At 40.4% G+C, this 22,517-nt stretch overlaps 1 protein-coding gene across 1 annotated transcript in view; it reads left to right on the top strand.

The window, feature by feature from the left end:
* The window catches only part of ING3 (inhibitor of growth family member 3), a 43,978-nt gene extending 28,860 nt beyond the window's left edge, over positions 1 to 15,118 (top strand). Inside the window, exons 10-12 of the mRNA XM_053716679.1 lie at positions 1,122 to 1,314; positions 1,746 to 1,784; positions 14,163 to 15,118. Of these exons, the coding sequence (XP_053572654.1) occupies positions 1,122 to 1,314; positions 1,746 to 1,784; positions 14,163 to 14,279 (349 nt within the window). The 3' untranslated portion in view covers positions 14,280 to 15,118. The remainder of the gene's footprint in view (positions 1 to 1,121; positions 1,315 to 1,745; positions 1,785 to 14,162) is intronic.
* Positions 15,119 to 22,517: the final 7,399 nt, after the last annotated feature.

The raw sequence follows: 22,517 nt of genomic DNA, 5'->3' as shown, positions 1-22,517 counted from the left end.
CATAGTAAACGTCCTTAAACTGAATAGGGAAATAACATGATTGTGCATGGCTCACTACCTTGTGGGTCCCAGCACAGACATACTGATTTGCTGCTTAAACCTTTCAGTGCTAACGACGACTCTTAACCGTCGCAGAGTTTCCCATTCAGGTGCTAACGACGGTTAAGAGCCGTCGCTAGCACTCTCCCAACTTGAGGGAGATCTGGGGGCTCCCACCCACTCCTACCCCGGCAATCGGGCCTTTATAGTGACAGGCATAGCCTGGGCTTCACGTTTTGCGTGGTGATGTCACTCGCAATGACGTGATGATGTCACCACGCAACTTTATTAACAAAATACAATAACAAGTATAGGGAAAGGGGGCATGCTGCTTAGAAGCCCGTATCTCAGAAGCCTAACCTTTCCAACGGTATAAGTCTTGGGGATCTGGGGTAAAAAAAAAATATTTAAAAAATTAAAAACCCCTCAAATCAGCTCTGCACCCAGGTGGGAAAGTGCTTAGCACTCAAAGGGTTAACACCCTTTACAATGGGTGTAAATACTTAGGACATTTTGAGGTAAAATATATTCCTTTTTACATAGAGATGTTCAGATGATATTTTCTAGTCCGCTTTTTACAGCTATGCTGCTTCACTTTCAAGTGTTTCGACATTTGAGTATCATGGCTCTTTAAGGGTCTGAAACAGTTCTACTGTTTAGCTTTCCTTTTCAGCTTATTACTATTGCAATTAATGGGTTTGCCTTTTTGTTGTTAAAAAAAAATAATAGCAAACAGTCTATCCCTTCAGTATCTACAGTACCTGTTTCATATATTTTATGGTTGAGGATACAAAAGTATAAATACATTCTCAGACTTTTAGCTAGTTGCCTTAATCCCTTGGTGGTTTTTAAATTATGTAATAATTATGCATATTTTGCCTTTTGAGAAGTTGTGCACCCACTCCCATGCACATGCATTTTTTGGGTATCCTGTCAGCTTTAGAATTTTATATTTCCACAGCAAGTTGAATTTTTTTTTGAAACCAAATGTTCCTATTTACATTTGTGCTCTTTTTATGAACTTGAAAATATGCAAACATTGTTTTGTCATTTTTAAGGCTAACCACATTATTTATTTTTAGGAGCAAAAATACTTCAAGCCAGCAGTCTTCCTCTTCATCATCCTCTTCCTCTCTGTCGTCTTGCTCTTCAGCTTCTGCTTTAGCACATGAATTGTCACATCAACAAACAGCAGCTATTCCAGAATCTGATTCCAATAGTCAAGTTGATTGGACTTATGATCCAAATGAACCCCGATACTGTATTTGTAATCAGGTTAGTGTTACATTTCTAATTTTGTGGAAAGTGTCAGAACAAAAACAGTTGCAAATTTTACTATACAGTGTGTTTAGTAAGAAAGAAATTTAGATAAAGCCATCAAACACACACATGTTTGGAAATGCAAGTTTATGTTCTTACAGAACATTCTAAAAATGCATCATTTTAAACTGGTGTGTGTGTGTGTATATAGTATGATCACTTTACACATGTATCCAATTAAAAAAAAAAACAACAAAAAAAACAGTATGGGTTCATGCAAAAATAAATGCTTTTGTTCTCATTTAAAATTTGGTAACATTGTTTTAAAGGGACACTAAAAGCAATATTTCCACTTCTATTGAAATACTGCTGCAGTGCTTTTGTATGGCTGACATATAACAGTTATCAATATTATAATTTGTATTCTTAAACTTTTTACACATTAGGTTTCTTATGGCGAAATGGTTGGATGTGATAACCAAGATGTAAGTATCCTTAGAGATTAATAGCTGTTAACTATTTTTTTTAATAAGTTTTTATGTTTATGATCTAATTTTAAAGTCTATTCTTACCAATTTGTTTCCAGCTTTACATTCCTTTTGTTGGTGAATTTGAACGTAGTTGCATTTTTTTCACTTTTTTTTTTTTGTTTTGTTTTATTGAGGTTGTTAGCAAGTACAGTAATATATTCATGTATTACAAATAAAGGTAGTGACATATAGCTGATTAGTACATTGTTATAGGTATCTTAATAATAAAAATACAGAACAGCATTAATGTAATAGTACGAATTTGAGTTGGAACCTCTTTTTAACAAGTATAATTATAATTTCCTCCAATAACACAAGGGGACACTCATGGACCTTGATAAATTTGAACACTATAGAGGAGGAAATCTGATGGTATAGATGGCCTATCATGGACCATTGAAATATAGAACGTTGCAACTTTTGGACAACATGTGGCAGTATTTAAAACAGTGTAGAGGGATCTAAAAGATAGTCACAAACAAATATGAATCAATTTTTGGACTTCAATGTATGATGATATATAAAACAGTATAAGGAGAACAATAGCATAGGGTCCCAAGTATACACCAATATATAGCCTGTGGAAAGAATATAGCACTAGGGTAAATGTTCAGAAGGAAGATGCGCCATATACCCATACTGGATGATCTAAGGGGGGTTCCATATGTCCTATATAGGTTCTACTAGCAAAGAGAATTGTGAGTTAACCAGAGAATTAATGACTGAGATGCACCTCTTAGTCTTGATATTGCATTCTCATTGTTATTCTCAAAAAGAGAGATTTTATATATGTGTAATATCTAATTGGGAACATTTAAAGGAGAACCAAGCCAAGAGCGAATGACACAGCAGAGGGACATAAATCTACCAATTGATTATTATGAGACCCAATATATAAAGGCATATTGTACTATATATAAGTAATAAAGAGTGAGGTCTGCTCTAAATCCATATTAAATTGGGCAGCCCTGAATTAGTTTATACATGTGTTAAGTTGGTTGTAGTATCGGTATTTAATCCACTATGTAGCCACAAAATAAAAATAGACACAATGGTAGTTCCATTTCCACAAATTACAATTCAATAATGAGACATATAATCCAGCTTATTTAAAAAATACTCTAAAATATGTGTGCACGCACAGCACCTTTCTGGTGTCATTATTGAAATGCACAAATTAGGAACAATTAGATGCGAGCCTGTTAAAGCTATAAAGAGCATTTCTGGCATAATAGTAATAATAAAACATTATACACTCTAATTTGGTATAAAAAGGTTAGAGTTAGCTGACAGAATAGTATGTAGGTGAATGAGACATCTATAAATGCAGGGTTGTTTTTTGATATTCAGTACCACTATAGTATGCTTTTAGTTGACAAGACATCTGTCCGTCCAGTGTGGGAAAGTTATAGTCTGTTAATGTGCATCCAGATGAGAAAAAGTTAATTATAGGTTGCAATGGAGAGGACTTGAGCAGAGAAACAAAATGTAGGTGCATGAAGGTAGAGTACCTTATCATAGCAACACCCCAGAAAGTTGCAGATGCTATATAGCAAGTATCTGCATATTATTCTTTATAGTAGTGTCTATTCCATGCAGTTATATGAAACAGTGTATACTGTCCGTTTAATTGAAACCACAACCCATATAAAGGGTTGTTTGTAGACAGAGCACACCTCATTAGCTCATATCTCTATATTAACATAAAAACATCCTTATCTCCATATACCCAGTAAGACTAATACTTAGGAAAATTTTAGTACCCCTGTCTAATTCCCCACTATGACCGTGATTTTTTTTTGTTTGTTAATCTTGCTTACATACGGCCAGATTATGAGTTTTGCGTTAGAGGCTGTGTGGTGCTAACGAGCAGTTTTGTCTCACCGCTCACTTACCTACAGCGCTGGTATTACGGGTTTTTACAAACCCGGCGTTAAAAGGCAAGAAGTGAGCGTTGAGCAAAATTTTGCTCCTTACCGCTCTCCAATACCAGCGCTGCTTAAGTCAGCGGTGAGCTGGTTGTACGTGCTCATGCACGATTTCCCCATAGGAATCAACGGGGAGAGTCGGCTGAGAAAAAGTCTTAACGCCTGCAAAAAAGCAGCGTAAAGCTCCTTAACGCAGCCCCATTGATTCCTATGGGGAAATAAAATTTATGTCTACACCTAACACCCTAACATGAACCCCGAGTCTAAACACCCCTAATCTGCCGCCCCCAATGTCACTGCATCCTACCTACACTTATTAACCCCTAATCTGCTGCCCCAACGTCGCAGCCACTATAATAAACCTATTAACCCCTAAACCACCGCACTCCCGTCTCGCAAACAAATGTTATTAACCCCCTAATCTGCCGCCCCTAACATCGCCACCACCTACCTACATTTATTAACCCCTAATCTGCCGCCCCTAACATCGCCGCCACCTACCTACATTTATTAACCCCTAATCTGCCGCCCTTAACATCGCCGCCACCTACCTACATTTATTAACCCCTAATCTGCCGCCCTTAACATCGCCGCCACCTACCTACATTTATTAACCCCTAATCTGCCGCCCTTAACATCGCCGCCACCTACCTACTTTATTTAACCCCTAATCTGCCACCCCTAACATCGCCACCACCTACCTATATTTATTAACCCCTAATCTGCGGCCCCTAACATCGCCGCCACCTACCTACATTTATTAACCCCTAATCTGCCGCCCCTAACATCGCCGCCACCTACCTACATTTATTAACTCCTAATCTGCCGCCCCAACGTCGCCGCCACTATACTAAATGTATTAACCCCTAAACCTAAGTCTAACCCTAACACCCCCTAACTTAAATATAATTACAATAAATCTTAATAAAAATTACTATCATTACCTAAATAATTCCTATTTAAAACTAAATACTTACCTATAAAATAAACCTTAAGCTAGCTACAACATACCTAATAGTTACATTGTAGCTAGCTTAGGGTTTATTTTTATTTGACAGACAAGTTTGTATTTATTTTAACTAGGTAGAATAGTTATTAAATAGTTAACTATTTAATAACTACCTAGCTAAAATAAATACAAAAGTACCTGTAAAATAAAACCTAACCTAAGTTACAATAACACCTAACCCTGCAATTAACTAAATTAACAACAATTAAATCAAATTAAATTGGCTAAAGTACAAAAACAAACACTAAATTACAGAAAATAATAAACAAATTACAAGATATTTAAACTAATTACCCCTAATCTAATAGCCCTATCAAAATAAAAAAGCCCGCCCAAAATAAAAAAAAACCCTAGCCTTTGGCATTGTCCCAAAGTAATAAGCTCTTTTACCTGTAAAAGAAAATACAAACCCCCCAACAGTAAAACCCACCACCCACACAACCAACCCCCCCAAATAAAATACTAGCTAAAAAAACCTAAGCTCCCCTTTGCCCTGAAAAGGGCATTTGGATGGGCATTGCCCTTAAAAGGGCAGTTAGCTCTTTTTCCGCACAAACCCTAATCTAAAAAATAAAACCCACCCAATACACCCTTAAATTTTCTATCTTTATCCATCCGGCGCGGAGCGGGTCCATCTTCAAGACATCCGACGCGGAGCATCCTCTTCATCAGACGACTAAAACAAAGGGCATTTGGATGGGCATTGCCCTTAAAAGGGCAGTTAGCTCTTTTGCGGCCCAAACCCTAATCTAAAAAATAAAACCCACCCAATACACCCTTAAAAAACCTAACACTAACCCCCTGAAGATCAACTTACTTTCTTCTGTTATGTGTGATCAGTCCACGGGTCATCATTACTTCTGGGATATTATCTGCTCCCCTACAGGAAGTGCAAGAGGATTCACCCAGCAGAGTTGCTATATAGCTCCTCCCCTCTACGTCACCTCCAGTCATTCTCTTGCACCCAAAGACTAGATAGGAGGTGTGAGAGGACTATGGTGATTATACTTAGTTTTTATAACTTCAATCAAAAGTTTGTTATTTTACAATAGCACCGGAGCGTGTTATTACTTCTCTGGCAGAGTTTGAAGAAGAATCTACCAGAGTTTTTTATTATGATTTTAACCGGAGTAGTTAAGATCATATTGCTGTTTCTCGGCCATCTGAGGGAGGTAAAAGCTTCAGATCAGGGGACAGCGGGCAGTTGAATCTGCATTGAGGTATGTAGCAGTTTTTATTTTCTGAATGGAATTGATGAGAAAATCCTGCTATACCGATATAATGACATGTATGTATACTCTACACTTCAGTATTCTGGGGATGGTATTTCACCGGAATTACTCTGTAAAAGTACATTAAACCTTTTAATAGGTATTTAATTCATGTTAAACGTTTTTGCTGGAATGTAGAATCGTTTGCATTTCTGAGGTACTGAGTGAATAAATATTTGGGCATTATTTTTTCCACTTGGCAGTCTGCTTGTTTTGATTATGACAGTTTCGTTTCTCTCTCACTGCTGTGTGTGAGGGGGAGGGGCCGTTTTTTGGCGCTCTTTGCTACGCATCAAAAAATTTTCAGTCAGTTACACTTATATTTTCTGCATGATCCGGTTCATCTTTGACAGAACTCTGGGGTCTTCAAACTTCTTTGAAGGGAAGTAGATTCTCTCAGCAGAGCTGTGAGATTTAATAGTGACTGTGATTTAAAACGTTGCTCTGTAATTTTTATGTTTAAAATTTAATTAGTGTTATTTTACTAATGGGAACAAACCTTTGCTAAAAAGTTGTGTTGTTTGTTAAGAGTGATGCTATAACTGTTTTTCAGTTCATTATTTCAACTGTCATTTAATCGTTTAGTGTTTTTGAGGCACAATACGTTTTTATTAAATAAACTTGTAACCGAGTTGCATGTTTCTTGCTAGTGTGTTAAACATGTCTGATTCAGAGGAAGATACCTGTGTCATTTGTTCCAATGCCAAGGTGGAGCCCAATAGAAATTTATGTACTAGCTGTATTGATGCTACCTTAAATAAAAGCCAATCTGTACAAATTGAACAAATTTCACCAAACAGCGAGGGGAGAGTTATGCCGACTAACTCGCCTCACGTGTCAGTACCTGCATCTCCCGCCCGGGAGGTGCGTGATGTTATGGCGCCTAGTACATCTGGGCAGCCATTACAGATAACATTACAAGATATGGCTACTGTTATGACTGAAGTTTTGGCTAAATTACCAGAACTAAGAGGCAAGCGTGATCACTCTGGGGTGAGAACAGAGTGCGCTGATAATTCTAGGGCCATGTCTGATACTGCGTCACAGCTTGCAGAGCATGAGGACGGAGAGCTTCATTCTGTAGGTGACGGTTCTGATCCAAACAGATTGGATTCAGATATTTCAAATTTTAAGTTTAAATTGGAAAACCTCCGTGTATTACTAGGGGAGGTCTTAGCAGCTCTCAACGATTGTAACGCTGTTGCAATACCAGAGAAAATGTGTAGGTTGGATAAATACTTTGCGGTACCGGCGAGTACTGACGTTTTTCCTATACCTAAGAGATTAACTGAAATTGTTACTAAGGAGTGGGACAGACCCGGTGTGCCGTTCTCACCCCCTCCAATATTTAGAAAGATGTTTCCTATAGACGCCACCACACGGGACTTATGGCAAACGGTCCCTAAGGTGGAGGGAGCAGTTTCTACTTTAGCTAAGCGTACCACTATCCCGGTGGAGGATAGCTGTGCTTTTTCAGATCCTATGGATAAAAAATTAGAGGGTTACCTTAAGAAAATGTTTGTTCAACAAGGTTTTATATTGCAACCCCTTGCATGCATCGCGCCGATCTCGGCTGCGGCAGCATTTTGGATTGAGTCTCTAGAAGAGAACCTCAGTTCAGCTACGCTGGACGACATTACGGACAGGCTTAGAGTCCTTAAACTAGCTAATTCATTCATTTCGGAGGCCGTAGTACATTTAACCAAACTTACGGCTAAGAATTCAGGATTCGCCATTCAGGCACGCAGGGCGCTGTGGCTAAAATCCTGGTCGGCTGATGTAACTTCTAAGTCCAAATTACTTAATATACCTTTCAAGGGGCAAACTTTATTTGGGCCCGGTTTGAAAGAAATTATTGCTGACATTACAGGAGGTAAGGGCCACGCTCTACCTCAAGACAAAGCCAAAGCTAAGGCTAGACAGTCTAATTTTCGTCCCTTTCGGAATTTCAAAGCAGGAGCAGCGCCACCCTCCACTGCTCCAAAACAGGGAGGAACTGTTGCTCGTTACAGACAAGGCTGGAAGCCTAACCAGTCCTGGAACAAGGGCAAGCAGGCCAGTAAACCTGCTGCTGCCTCAAAGACAGCATGAACCGAGGGCCCCCGATCCGGGACCGGATCTAGTGGGGGGCAGACTCTCTCTCTTCGCCCAGGCTTGGGCAAGAGATGTCCAGGATCCCTGGGCGCTAGAGATCATATCTCAGGGATACCTTCTAGACTTCAAATTATCTCCTCCAAGAGGGAGATTTCATCTGTCAAGGTTGTCAACAAACCAAATAAAGAAAGACGCGTTTCTACGCTGTGTACAAGATCTATTATTAATGGGAGTGATCCATCCGGTTCCGCGGTCGGAACAGGGACAAGGGTTTTACTCAAACCTGTTTGTGGTTCCCAAAAAAGAGGGAACTTTCAGGCCAATCTTGGATTTAAAGATCCTAAACAAATTCCTAAGAGTTCCATCGTTCAAAATGGAAACTATTCGGACAATCTTACCCATGATCCAAAAGGGTCAGTACATGACCACAGTGGATTTAAAGGATGCTTACCTTCACATACCGATTCACAAAGATCATTACCGGTATCTAAGGTTTGCCTTCTTAGACAGGCATTACCAGTTTGTAGCCCTTCCATTCGGATTGGCTACGGCTCCAAGAATCTTCACAAAGGTTCTGGGTGCCCTTCTAGCGGTTCTGAGACCGCGAGGAATTTCGGTAGCTCCGTACCTAGACGACATTCTGATACAAGCTTCAAGCTTTCAAACTGCCAAGTCTCATACAGAGTTAGTTCTGGCATTTCTAAGGTCGCATGGATGGAAAGTGAACGAAAAGAAGAGTTCTCTCTTGCCTCTCACAAGAGTTCCATTCTTGGGGACTCTTATAGATTCTGTAGAAATGAAGATTTATCTGACAGAGGACAGATTAACAAAGCTTCTAAATGCATGCCGTGTCCTTCATTCCATTCAACTCCCGTCAGTAGCTCAATGCATGGAGGTGATCGGCTTAATGGTAGCAGCAATGGACATAGTACCCTTTGCACGTCTACATCTCAGACCGCTGCAATTGTGCATGCTGAGTCAGTGGAATGGGGATTACTCAGATTTGTCCCCCACTCTGAATCTGGATCAAGAGACCAGAAACTCTCTTCTATGGTGGCTTTCTCGGCCACATCTGTCCAGGGGGATGCCGTTCAGCAGGCCGGACTGGACAATTGTAACAACAGACGCCAGCCTTCTAGGTTGGGGCGCTGTCTGGAATTCTCTGAAGGCTCAGGGACAATGGAGTCAGGAGGAAAGTCTCCTGCCAATAAACATTCTGGAATTGAGAGCAGTTCTCAATGCCCTTCTAGCTTGGCCCCAGTTAAAGACTCGGGGGTTCATCAGGTTTCAGTCGGACAACATCACGACTGTAGCTTACATCAACCATCAGGGAGGGACAAGAAGCTCCCTAGCAATGATAGAAGTATCAAAGATAATTCGCTGGGCAGAGTCTCACTCTTGCCACCTGTCAGCAATCCACATCCCGGGAGTGGAGAACTGGGAGGCGGATTTCCTGAGTCGCCAGACTCTTCATCCGGGGGAGTGGGAACTTCATCCGGAGGTCTTTGCCCAAATACTTCGACGTTGGGGCAAACCAGAGATAGATCTCATGGCGTCTCGCCAGAACGCCAAACTTCCTCGCTACGGATCCAGATCCAGGGATCCGGGAGCGGTTCTGATAGATGCTTTGACAGCACCTTGGAACTTCAGGATGGCTTATGTGTTTCCACCCTTCCCGCTGCTTCCTCGATTGATTGCCAAGATCAAACAGGAGAGAGCATCAGTGATTCTAATAGCGCCTGCATGGCCGCGCAGGACTTGGTATGCAGATCTAGTGGACATGTCATCCTGTCCGCCTTGGTCTCTACCTCTAAGACAGGACCTTCTGATTCAGGGTCCATTCAAACATCAAAGTCTAACTTCTCTGAAGCTGACTGCTTGGAAATTGAACGCTTGATTTTATCAAAACGTGGTTTTTCTGAGTCGGTTATTGATACCCTGATACAGGCTAGGAAGCCTGTTACCAGAAAGATTTACCATAAAATATGGCGTAAATACCTATACTGGTGTGAATCCAAAGATTACTCCTGGAGTAAGGTTAGGATTCCTAGGATATTGTCTTTTCTACAAGAAGGTTTAGAAAAGGGTTTATCGGCTAGCTCATTAAAGGGACAGATCTCAGCTCTGTCCATCTTGTTACACAGGCGTCTGTCAGAAAATTCAGACATCCAGGCCTTTTGTCAGGCTTTAGCTAGGATCAAGCCTGTGTTTAAAACTGTTGCTCCGCCATGGAGTTTAAACTTAGTTCTTAACGTTTTACAGGGTGTTCCGTTTGAACCCCTTCATTCCATTGATATAAAATTGTTATCTTGGAAAGTTCTATTTTTAATGGCTATTTCCTCGGCTCGAAGAGTCTCTGAGTTATCAGCCCTACATTGTGATTCTCCTTATCTGATCTTTCACTCAGACAAGGTAGTTCTGCGTACTAAACCTGGGTTCTTACCTAAGGTTGTCTCTAACAGGAATATCAATCAAGAGATTGTTGTTCCATCCTTGTGTCCAAATCCTTCTTCAAAGAAGGAACGTCTTCTACACAATCTGGATGTAGTTCGTGCCCTCAAGTTCTACTTGCAGGCAACTAAAGATTTTCGCCAAACTTCTTCCCTGTTTGTCGTTTATTCTGGACAGAGGAGAGGTCAAAAAGCTTCTGCTACCTCTCTCTCTTTTTGGCTTCGTAGCATAATACGTTTAGCCTATGAGACTGCTGGACAGCAGCCTCCTGAAAGAATTACAGCTCATTCCACTAGAGCTGTGGCTTCCACTTGGGCCTTTAAGAATGAGGCCTCTGTTGAACAGATTTGCAAGGCTGCAACTTGGTCTTCGCTTCATACTTTTTCCAAATTTTACAAATTTGACACTTTTGCTTCTTCGGAGGCTATTTTTGGGAGAAAGGTTCTTCAGGCAGTGGTTCCTTCTGTATAATGAGCCTGCCTATCCCTCCCGTCATCCGTGTACTTTTGCTTTGGTATTGGTATCCCAGAAGTAATGATGACCCGTGGACTGATCACACATAACAGAAGAAAACATAATTTATGCTTACCTGATAAATTCCTTTCTTCTGTTGTGTGATCAGTCCACGGCCCGCCCTGTTTTTTTAAGGCAGGTAAATATTTTTTAAATTATAATTCAGTCACCACTTCACCCTTGGCTTCTCCTTTCTCGTTGGTCTTTGGTCGAATGACTGGAGGTGACGTAGAGGGGAGGAGCTATATAGCAACTCTGCTGGGTGAATCCTCTTGCACTTCCTGTAGGGGAGCAGATAATATCCCAGAAGTAATGATGACCCGTGGACTGATCACACAACAGAAGAAAGGAATTTATCAGGTAAGCATAAATTATGTTTTTCTGAAGACCGGACATCCATCCTCAAGGAAGCGGCAGAAGTCTTCATCCAAGCCGGGCTAAGTGGTCCTCCAGACGAGCAGAAGTCTTCATCCAGACGGCATCTTCTATCTTCATCCGACGCGGAGCATCCTCTTCAAACAAAGTCTTCTTACTGAATGACGGTTCCAAGATGGCGTCCCTTAGATTACGATTGGCTGATAGGATATTTTTTATACCTTAATTCCGATTGGCTGATAGAATTCTATCTTCAGAACAGTCTTCAGAACAGTAAGTCGATCTTCAGGGGGTTAGTGTTAGATTTTTTTAAGGGTGTATTGGGTGGGTTTTATATTTTAGATTAGGGTTTGGGCCGCAAAAGAGCTAACTGCCCTTTTAAGGGCAATGGGGAGTTTAGGTTTTTTTAGATAGTATTTTATTTGGGGGGTTGGTTGTGTGGGTGGTGGGTTTTACTGTTGGGGGGGGGGGGTTGTTTGTATTTTCTTTTACAGGTAAAAGAGCTGATTTCTTTGGGGCAATGCCCCGCAAAAGGCCCTTTAGTTTAGGCTAGGGTTTTTTTTTTATTTTGGGGGGCTTTTTTTATTTTGATAGGGCTATTAGATTAGGTGTAATTAGTTTAAATATCTTGTAATTTATTATTTTCTGTAATTTAGTGGGTTTTTTTTGTACTTTTAGCTAATTTATTTAATTGTTGTTTATTTAATTGTAGGATTAGGTTAGATGTTATTGTAACTAGGGTTGCACCGATACCGATACCAAGTATTTGCATGAGTACTTGTACTCGTGCAAATGCACCGATACTTAAACCGATACCTCCACTTCCTAACCATATGCTATCTTGTGGTGTTTTTTCAAACTGCATGTTCTCATTTCATTTTAAACTGGAGTGGAGACTAAACTAAAAATTGTTTACTACTGTTCTGCCAATACAAATTGCTGTTATTTGTATTATTGTAGGAGAGATCACTGTACCTCGTTCAGACAAACCCCTGAAGTACTGGCCAGTTAATAAACAGATTTCCAGCTCTGGCTAAAATGGCCCAAAAATATCTTTCTGCACCATGCAGTAGTGTGGAAAGTGAAAGACTGTTCAGCTTAGCGTCGAACCTCCATACAAATGTCAGATTGATGTTTGATAACAGCCCTACAACCTAATTGCATCACCCCTTTAAATTTAATATTTTATTGTAATATTTTTTATTTATAAACATGTTCAGTGAACTTTGTGACAGATAAAAATTTTATTATTTCATGTCTTTTGAATTACAGCCCTTTATAATTATAAAGAAGGAATCTTAAATAATTAGTCTGTATTGTGCTTGGAAAACTGTCACATGACATTAAAAAAAAAAAAAGTATTGGTAATTGGTATCGGCGAGTATTTGAAAACAAGTATCGGTACTTGTACTCGGTCATAAAAAAAAGGTATCGGTGCAACCCTAATTGTAACTTAGGTTAGGTTTTATTTTACAGGTACTTTTGTATTTATTTTATCTAGGTAGTTATTAAATAGTTAATAACTATTTAATAACTATTCTACCTAGTTAAAATAAATAGAAACTTGCCTTTAAATTAAAATTATATAACTTAGTTATATTGTAGCTAGCTTAGGGTTTATTTTATAGGTAAGTATTTAGTTTTAAATAGGAATTATTTAGGTAATAGTAATTTTTATTTAGATTTATTTAAATTATATTTAAGTTAGGGGGTGTTAGGGTTAGGGTTAGACTTAGGTTTAGAGGCTAATACATTTAGTTTAGTGGCGGCGACGTTGGGGTGGCAGATTAGGGGTTAATAAATGTAGGTAGGTGGTGGCGATGTTAGGGACGGCAGATTAGGGGTTAATAATTAATGTTTGCGAGGCGGTTTAGGGGTTAATGTTTATTATAGTTGCGGCGATGTCTGGAGCGGCAGATTAGGGGGTTAAACATTTTATTATAGTGTTTGGGATGCGGGAGGGCCTCGGTTTAGGGGTTAATAAGTAGTTTATGGGTGTTAGTGTACTTTTTAGCCCTTTAGTTATGAGTTTTATGCTACGGCGTTGTAGTGTAAAACTCTTAACTACTGACTGACTCTTGGAGGTAGAGGGTGCACCGCTCACTTTTTGACCTCCCAGGACAGACTCGTAATACCAGCGCAATGGAAGTTCCATAGAAAAAAGACTTTACTAAGTTTACATAAGTCGTTTTGCGTTAAGGCCAAAGAAGTGTGCGGTGCCCCCAAACCTGCAAGACTCGTAATACCAGCGGGCGTAAAAAAGCAGCATTAGGACCTCTTAACGCTGCTTTTTTACCTTAACGCACAACTCGTAATCTAGCCGATAGCTTTTTAACAGTCTACTTAAGTACTGAGATTTTCAGTACGAGGTGTGGGAGGGGGGGTACAACAGGCAAAAACTGATATTTCATGTGAAAAAATCAAGGTAAAGGAGCTATCTGCAAACCATTTAATATGGATGATTGGGAACATATTAAATGAGAGAGAACAATCACTGTAGTCTGTATATTTTAAGAAGAGAATTGATAGTCAATTTAGTAGCAAAGCCAACAGAAAATAGTAAGAAACTATTTGGATTTTTTTGAAAGTTATAAATACGTAACATTTGACAGTGTTTTTAGATCATCATGAGCCATTATATATAGGGAGAAATCAATTTAACCATTTGTATTTTTCTTTTTTTTTCTTTCAGTGTCCCATTGAGTGGTTTCATTATGGATGTGTTGGGTTATCAGAAGCTCCTAAAGGAAAATGGTATTGTCCACAGTGTACCGCTGCCATGAAAAGAAGAGGCAGCAGGCATAAATAAAGTTGTGTATATATATATAAAGGAAATAGACTTTAAAATACATGCCTTCTCTTGCTAGGCATGCATTCTATATCTAATTAGCCATTCATGTTCCAATTGCCATTTTGCTGTTTGTGGTTGTAATATTGCAGGTATCATGCAACAAATAACTTTCAATTGCACATCAAAATACGCTGTATACTTAATCATTCTTAATAACTTGATAAACACTGGGCATTGTTTAACATTTTTTTGTCCTTATAGGATTTCAACAGAAGTGATTTTTTTTATGTTGTATATTAAATATTGAATATCTTTTGCACGGAATTTCAAGATGTTATTGAACACTGTATATAAAAATATGGTGCTTAAATCTGCAAATTAGGAACATGGCCATTTGCAGAACTTCCTTTATTAACTTTTTTGTTTCTTTGTGGAACAATTTTTCAGCTGGCTGAAGAGCTGTATTGGGCTGGTGTCCATAAAGTATGTGGAAACAATAACTTAATCTTCTGTTAACGAAGGAAGCATTGTAATGTTACCATTTGCTTACTACAGTCAGTGTAGTATATGTGTTAATCTGATTAATTTTATACAAGATATGTACTTTGTGTAAGTAGTACATTAAATAGTAGTAACAGTAGAAAATAAAGTAATTTAAGTAATTTTTCCATTTTTACATGCTTTGTCATAAAAATGTAAATGTTATTTGCAAAACTAAGTTCACAATATTTCAAGTCATTTTCTTTGACACAAATTAAAGCAGTTCAAATCTTTAAAAACCTTTGTCATGTTTAGTTTTTTTTATGGAATCTGCCGTTTAAAAATGAAAGATTTAAATAAAGTTTTGCAAAATGTGACTGTCTTGTCCTTTTTTTTATTATTTCATATTGTGCTTTGCCATGGATTTCATACAAACTGCTCCTTGATTTCTCCCTTTAGATAGAATAATGCATTCTATGCAAGTATAGTTTTCAGAGTTACTAGAGGATGCAACCAATGAATGTGTGGAAATCTGCAATTCTACTTTTAACTGGAATTGGAAAGCCCAGAATTACAGGAAAAGGGGACAACAAAGTATATTTACAAAGTTGGTTTACTACATATAATATAACTTTTTATATTACAATCTGAAACTGTTTTCTCTTATAAAAGGACAGTCAAGTCAAAATTAAACTTTCTTTCCAATGGCAGGGAGAGTCCACAAATTCATTCTGTTCTGAGTGGAACCTCTCCTGTGAAACCGCTGTATGGTCTTGCTCACCGTGCTGCAGCTCAGTTTCAGGGTCTTGGCAATCTTCTTATAGCCTAGGCCATCTTTATGTAGAGCAACAGTTCTTTTCTCTTGTAAGGTGTATCCAGTCCACGGATCATCCATTACTTGTGGGATATTCTCCTTCCCAACAGGAAGTTGCAAGAGGATCACCCACAGCAGAGCTGCTATATAGCTCCTCCCCTAACTGCCATATCCAGTCATTCTCTTGCAACTCTCAACAAGCATGGAGGTAGTAAGAGGAAAGTGGTGTAACATAGTTTGTTTTTTACTTCAATCAAAAGTTTATTTTAAATGGTACCGGAGTTGTACTATTTTGTCCCAGGCAGAAAATAGAAGAAGAATCTGCCTGTGATTTTCTATGATCCAGTGCTGTTCTCACATATGACTGAAGAGAGAGGTAACTTCAGCGGGGGAATGGCCTGCAGGTTATCCTGCTAAGAGGTATGTGCAGTTAAATTTTTTTCTAGAAGATGTGTATGCTAGAAAATGCTGCTGATACCAGATTTATGTAAGGTAAGCCTGAATACAGTGCTTTATTAGCGACTGGTATCATGCTTACTTTCTGAGGTAATACTCTTATAGATTTGCAATATAAAACGTTTGCTGGCATGTTTAAATGTTTCTATATATACTTTGGTGATAAAACTTTATTGGGGCCTAGTTTCTCCAACATTGGTGTGTCCGGTCCACGGCGTCATCCTTACTTGTGGGATATCTCTTCCCCAACAGGAAATGGCAAAGAGTCCCAGCAAAGCTGGCCATATAGTCCCTCCTAGGCTCCGCCCACCCCAGTCATTCTCTTTGCCGTTGCACAGGCAACATCTCCACGGAGATGGTTAAGAGTTTTTTGGTGTTTAAATGTAGTTTTTATTCTTCTATCAAGTGTTTGTTATTTTAAAATAGTGCTGGTATGTACTATTTACTCTGAAACAGAAAAGGATGAAGATTTCTGTTTGTGAGAGGAAGATGATTTTAGCAGACAGTAACTAAAATCGATTGCTGTTTCCACATAGGACTGTTGAGATGAAGTAACTTCAGTTGGGGGAAACAGTTAGCAGACTTTTCTGCTTAAGGTATGACTAGCCATATTTCTAACAAGACCATGTAATGCTGGAAGGCTGTCATTTCCCCTCATGGGGACCGGTAAGCCATTTTCTTAGTCAAACAAACAGAATAAAGGGCTTAATATGGGCTAAATCGATTGCTTTATTTGGGCATTTTATTCATATTTATGCTGACAATTCGCATTTATAAACTTGGGGAACGTTTATTAAACGGCAGGCACTATGTTAGACACCTTTTCCAGTCAGGGGGACTTCCTAGTTGTAGACTGAGCCTCATTTTCGCGCCATTACTGCGCAGTTGTTTTTTGAGAGCAGGGCATGCAGATGCATGTGTGAGGATCTGAAATTTGCTGGAAAAGCTTCTAAAAGGCGTCAATTGGTATCGTATTCCCCTCTGGGCTTGGTTGGGTCTCAGCAAAGGCTATAGCTGGGACTGTATAGGGGTTAAATTTGTAAACGGCTCCGGTTCCGTTATTTTAAGGGTTAAAGCTCTGAAATTTGGTGTGCAATACTCTTAATGCTTTAAGACACTGTGGTGAAATTTTGGTAATTTTGAACAATTCCTTCATACTTTTTCACATATTAAGTAATAAAGTGTTTTCTGTTTAAAATTTAAAGAGACAGTAACGGTTTTGTTTTAAAACGTTTTTTGTGCTTTGTTGACAAGTTTAAGCCTGTTTAACATGTCTGTGCCTTCGGATAAGCTATGTTCTATATGTATGAAAGCCAATGTGTCTCCCCATTTAAATTTATGTGATAATTGTGCCATAGCGTCCAAACAAAGTAAGGACAGTACTGCCACAGATAATGAAATTGCCCAAGATGATTCCTCAGATGAGGGGAGTAAACATGATACTACATCATCTCCTACTGTGTCTACACCAGTTTTGCCCACACAGGAGGCCCCTAGTACATCTAGTGCCCCAATGCTTATTACCATGCAACAATTAACGGCTGTAATGGATAACTCCATAGCAAATATTTTATCCAAAATGCCTACTTATCAGAGAGAGCGCGATTGCTCTGTTTTAAACACTGAAGAGCAGGAGGGCGCTGATGATAATTGTTCTGTCATACCCTCACACCAATCTGAAGGGGCCATGAGGTAGGTTTTGTCAGATGGGGAAATTTCAGATTCAGGAAAAATTTCTCAACAAGCTGAACCTGATGTTGTGACATTTAAATTAAAATTAGAACATCTCCGCGCACTGCTTAAGGAGGTGTTATCTACTCTGGATGATTGTGACAACTTGGTCATTCCAGAGAAATTATGCAAGATGGACAAGTTCCTAGAGGTTCCGGTGCACCCCAACGCTTTTCCTATACCCAAGCGGGTGGCGGACATAGTAAATAAGGAGTGGGAAAAGCCCGGCATACCTTTTGTTCCCCCCCTATATTTAAGAAATTATTTCCTATGGTCGACCCCAGAAAGGACTTATGGCAGACAGTCCCTAAGGTCGAGGGGGCAGTTTCTACTCTAAACAAACGCACTACTATTCCTATCGAAGATAGTTGTGCTTTCAAAGATCCTATGGATAAAAAATTGGAGGGTTTGCTTAAAAAGATTTTTGTACAGCAAGGTTACCTTCTACAACCCATTTCGTGCATTGTTCCTGTCACTACAGCAGCGTGGTTCTGGTTCGAGGAACTAGAAAACTCGCTTAGTAGAGAGACTCCATATGAGGAGGTTATGGACAGAGTTCACGCACTTAAGTTGGCTAACTCTTTTATTTTAGATGCCGCTTTGCAATTAGCTAGATTAGCGGCGAAAAATTCAGGGTTTGCTATCGTGGCGCGCAGAGCGCTTTGGCTAAAGTCTTGGTCAGCGGATGTGTCATCCAAGACAAAATTGCTTAACATCCCTTTCAAAGGTAAAACTCTATTTGGACCAGAATTGAAAGAGATTATTTCAGACATCACTGGGGGAAAGGGCCACGCCCTTCCACAAGATTGGCCTTTCAAGGCCAAAAATAAGTCTAATTTTAGTTCCTTTCGCAATTTCAGGAACGGACCGGCCTCTAATTCTGCATCCTCTAAGCAAGAGGGTAATGCCTCACAACCCAAACCAGCCTGGAAACCGATGCAAGGCTGGAACAAGGGTAAGCAGGCCAAGAAGCCTGCCGCTGCTAACAAAACAGCATGAAGGAGTAGCCCCCGATCCGGGACCGGATCTAGTGGGGGGCAGACTCTCTCTCTTTGCTCAGGCTTGGGCAAGAGATGTTCAGGATCCCTGGGCGCTAGAAATAGTTTCTCAGGGTTATCTCCTGGAATTCAGGGAACTACCCCCAAGGGGAAGGTTCCACATGTCTCACTTATCCTCAAACCAAATAAAGAGACAGCCGTTCTTACATTGTGTAGAAGACCTGTTAAAGATGGGAGTGATACACCCAGTTCCAATAAAGGAACAAGGAATGGGATTTTATTCCAATCTGTTCGTAGTTCCCAAAAAAGAGGGGACTTTCAGACCAATTTTGGATTTGAAGATCCTAAACAAATTTCTCAGGGTACCATCGTTCAAGATGGAAACCATTCGAACGATTCTACCCACTATCCAGGAAAGTCAATTTATGACTACCGTGGATCTAAAGAATGCGTACCTACATATTCCTATCCACAAAGAACATCATCCGTTCCTAAGGTTCGCTTTTCTGGACAAGCATTACCAGTTTGTGGCCCTCCCATTCGGGTTAGCCACTGCTCCAAGGATTTTCACAAAGGTACTAGGGTCCCTTCTAGCGGTTCTAAGACCGAGGGGCATTGCAGTAGTACCTTACTTGGACGACATTCTAATACAAGCGTCGTCCCTGTCAAAAGCAAAGGCTCATACAGACATCGTTCTGGCCTTTCTCAGATCACACGGATGGAAGGTGAACATAGAAAAAAGTTCTCTGTCTCCGTCGACAAGAGTTCCCTTCTTGGGAACAATAATAGATTCCTTAGAAATGAGGATTTTTCTGACAGAGGTCAGAAAGTCAAAACTTCTAAGCACTTGTCAAGTTCTTCATTCTATTCCTCGTCCTTCCATAGCACAGTTCATGGAAGTAGTAGGGTTGATGGTTGCAGCAATGGACATAGTTCCTTTTGCACGAATTCATCTAAGACCATTACAACTGTGCATGCTCAAACAGTGGAATGGGGACTATACAGACTTGTCTCCAATGATTCAAGTAGATCAGAAGACCAGAGATTCACTCCGTTGGTGGCTGACCCTGGACCATCTGTCCCAGGGAATGAGCGTCCGCAGACCAGAGTGGGTCATTGTTACGACCGACGCCAGTCTAGTGGGCTGGGGCGCGGTCTGGGAATCCCTGAAAGCTCAGGGTCTATGGTCTCGGGAAGAGTCTCTTCTCCCGATAAACATTCTGGAACTGAGAGCGATATTCAATGCTCTCAGGGCTTGGCCTCAACTAGCAAAGGCCAGATTCATAAGGTTCCAATCAGACAACATGACGACCGTTGCGTATATCAATCATCAGGGGGGAACAAGGAGTTCCCTGGCGATGAAAGAAGTGACAAAAATAATTCAATGGGCGGAGGATCACTCCTGCCACCTGTCTGCGATCCACATCCCAGGTGTGGAAAACTGGGAGGCGGATTTTCTGAGTCAGACATTCCATCCGGGGGAGTGGGAACTCCATCCGGAGATCTTTTGCCCAAATAACTCAATTATGGGGCATTCCAGACATGGATCTGATGGCGTCTCGTCAGAACTTCAAGGTTCCTTGCTACGGGTCCAGATCCAGGGATCCCAAGGCGACTCTAGTAGATGCACTAGTAGCACCTTGGACCTTCAACCTAGCTTATGTATTTCCACCGTTTCCTCTCATTCCCAGGCTGGTAGCCAGGATCAATCAGGAGAGGGCCTCGGTGATCTTGATAGCTCCTGCGTGGCCACGCAGGACTTGGTATGCAGACCTGTTGAATATGTCATCGGTTCCACCATGGAAGCTACCTTTGAGACAGGACCTTCTTGTTCAGGGTCCATTCGAACATCCAAATCTGGTTTCCCTCCAGCTGACGGCTTGGAGATTGAACGCTTGATTCTATCGAAGCGTGGGTTTTTAGATTCTGTGATAGATACTCTGGTTCAGGCCAGAAAACCGGTAACTAGAAAGATTTACCATAAAATATGGAAAAGATATATCTGTTGGTGTGAATCCAAAGGATTACCATGGAATAAGATAAAAATTCTTAAGATTCTCTCCTTTCTACAAGAAGGTTTGGAGAAAGGATTATCTGCAAGTTCTCTAAAGGGACAGATCTCTGCTTTATCTGTCTTACTACACAAAAGACTGGCAGATGTTCAAGCATTTGTTCAGGCTCTGGTTAGGATCAAGCCTGTTTACAGACCTTTGACTCCTCCCTGGAGTCTAAATCTAGTTCTTTCAGTTCTTCAAGGGGTTCCGTTTGAACCTTTACATTCCATAGATATTAAGTTACTATCTTGGAAAGTTTTGTTTTTGGTTGCAATTTCTTCTGCTAGAAGAGTTTCAGAGTTATCTGCTCTGCAGTGTTCTCCGCCCTATCTGGTGTTCCATGCAGATAAGGTGGTTTTGCGTACTAAGCCTGGTTTTCTTCCTAAGGTTGTTTCTAACAAAAATATTAACCAGGAGATAGTTGTACCTTCTTTATGTCCGAATCCAGTTTCAAAGAAGGAACGTTTGTTACACAATTTGGACGTAGTCCGTGCTCTAAAATTCTATTTAGAGGCTACAAAAGATTTTAGACAAACATCTTCCTTGTTTGTTGTTTATTCTGGTAAAAGGAGAGGTCAAAAAGCGACTTCTACCTCTTTCCTTTTGGCTTAAAAGCATCATCCGATTGGCTTATGAGACTGCCGGACGGCAGCCTCCTGAAAGAATCACAGCTCACTCCACTAGGGCTGTGGCTTCCACATGGGCCTTCAAGAACGAGGCTTCTGTTGACCAGATATGTAAGGCAGCGACTTGGTCTTCACTGCACACTTTTGCCAAATTTTACAAATTTGATACTTTTGCTTCTTCAGAGGCTATTTTTGGGAGAAAGGTTTTGCAAGCTGTGGTGCCTTCCGTTTAGGTAACCTGATTTGCTCCCTCCCTTCATCCGTGTCCTAAAGCTTTGGTATTGGTTCCCACAAGTAAGGATGACGCCGTGGACCGGACACACCAATGTTGGAGAAAACAGAATTTATGCTTACCTGATAAATTACTTTCTCCAACGGTGTGTCCGGTCCACGGCCCGCCCTGGTTTTTTAATCAGGTCTGATGAATTATTTTCTCTAACTACAGTCACCACGGTACCATATGGTTTCTCCTATATATATTTCCTCCTGTCCGTCGGTCGAATGACTGGGGTGGGCGGAGCCTAGGAGGGACTATATGGCCAGCTTTGCTGGGACTCTTTGCCATTTCCTGTTGGGGAAGAGATATCCCACAAGTAAGGATGACGCCGTGGACCGGACACACCGTTGGAGAAAGTAATTTATCAGGTAAGCATAAATTCTGTTTTTTTTCCACATGGCTGGCTTAAATTTGCCTAGAAACAGTTTCCTGCGGCATTCCACTGTGTTACTATGAGTGGGAGGGGCCTAATTTAGCGCTTTTTTTGCGCAGTAACTTTTACAGACTGAGACATCCAGCTTCCTCCAGGAGTACCCTGAATGCTATAGGACCTCTCTCAAGGGATTTTAGGCTTTCCAAAATAGTTTGTTGGGGAAGGTAGGCCCACAGCAAGGCTGTGGCAGTTTGGTGTGCTGTTAAAAAAACGTCTATCGTGACAATATATCTTATATATCCCCAGCACACCTACTAAGGGAGCGGTACGACTTTAAGAGACCTTATTTTGTTGCAGCTCCTTACTACATGCTTTTATTAAGATCCTTCTTACTCTCATATTCCATATAGCTCTGCAGATTTGAAATTTTTATACATTTATGGTGTC

Source organism: Bombina bombina, chromosome 6 (assembly GCF_027579735.1).
Source record: "Bombina bombina isolate aBomBom1 chromosome 6, aBomBom1.pri, whole genome shotgun sequence".
In the NCBI taxonomy this organism is placed as follows: domain Eukaryota; kingdom Metazoa; phylum Chordata; class Amphibia; order Anura; family Bombinatoridae; genus Bombina; species Bombina bombina.
Note: the sequence above shows the minus strand (reverse complement) of the source record. Positions and strands in the feature narration are given on the sequence as shown.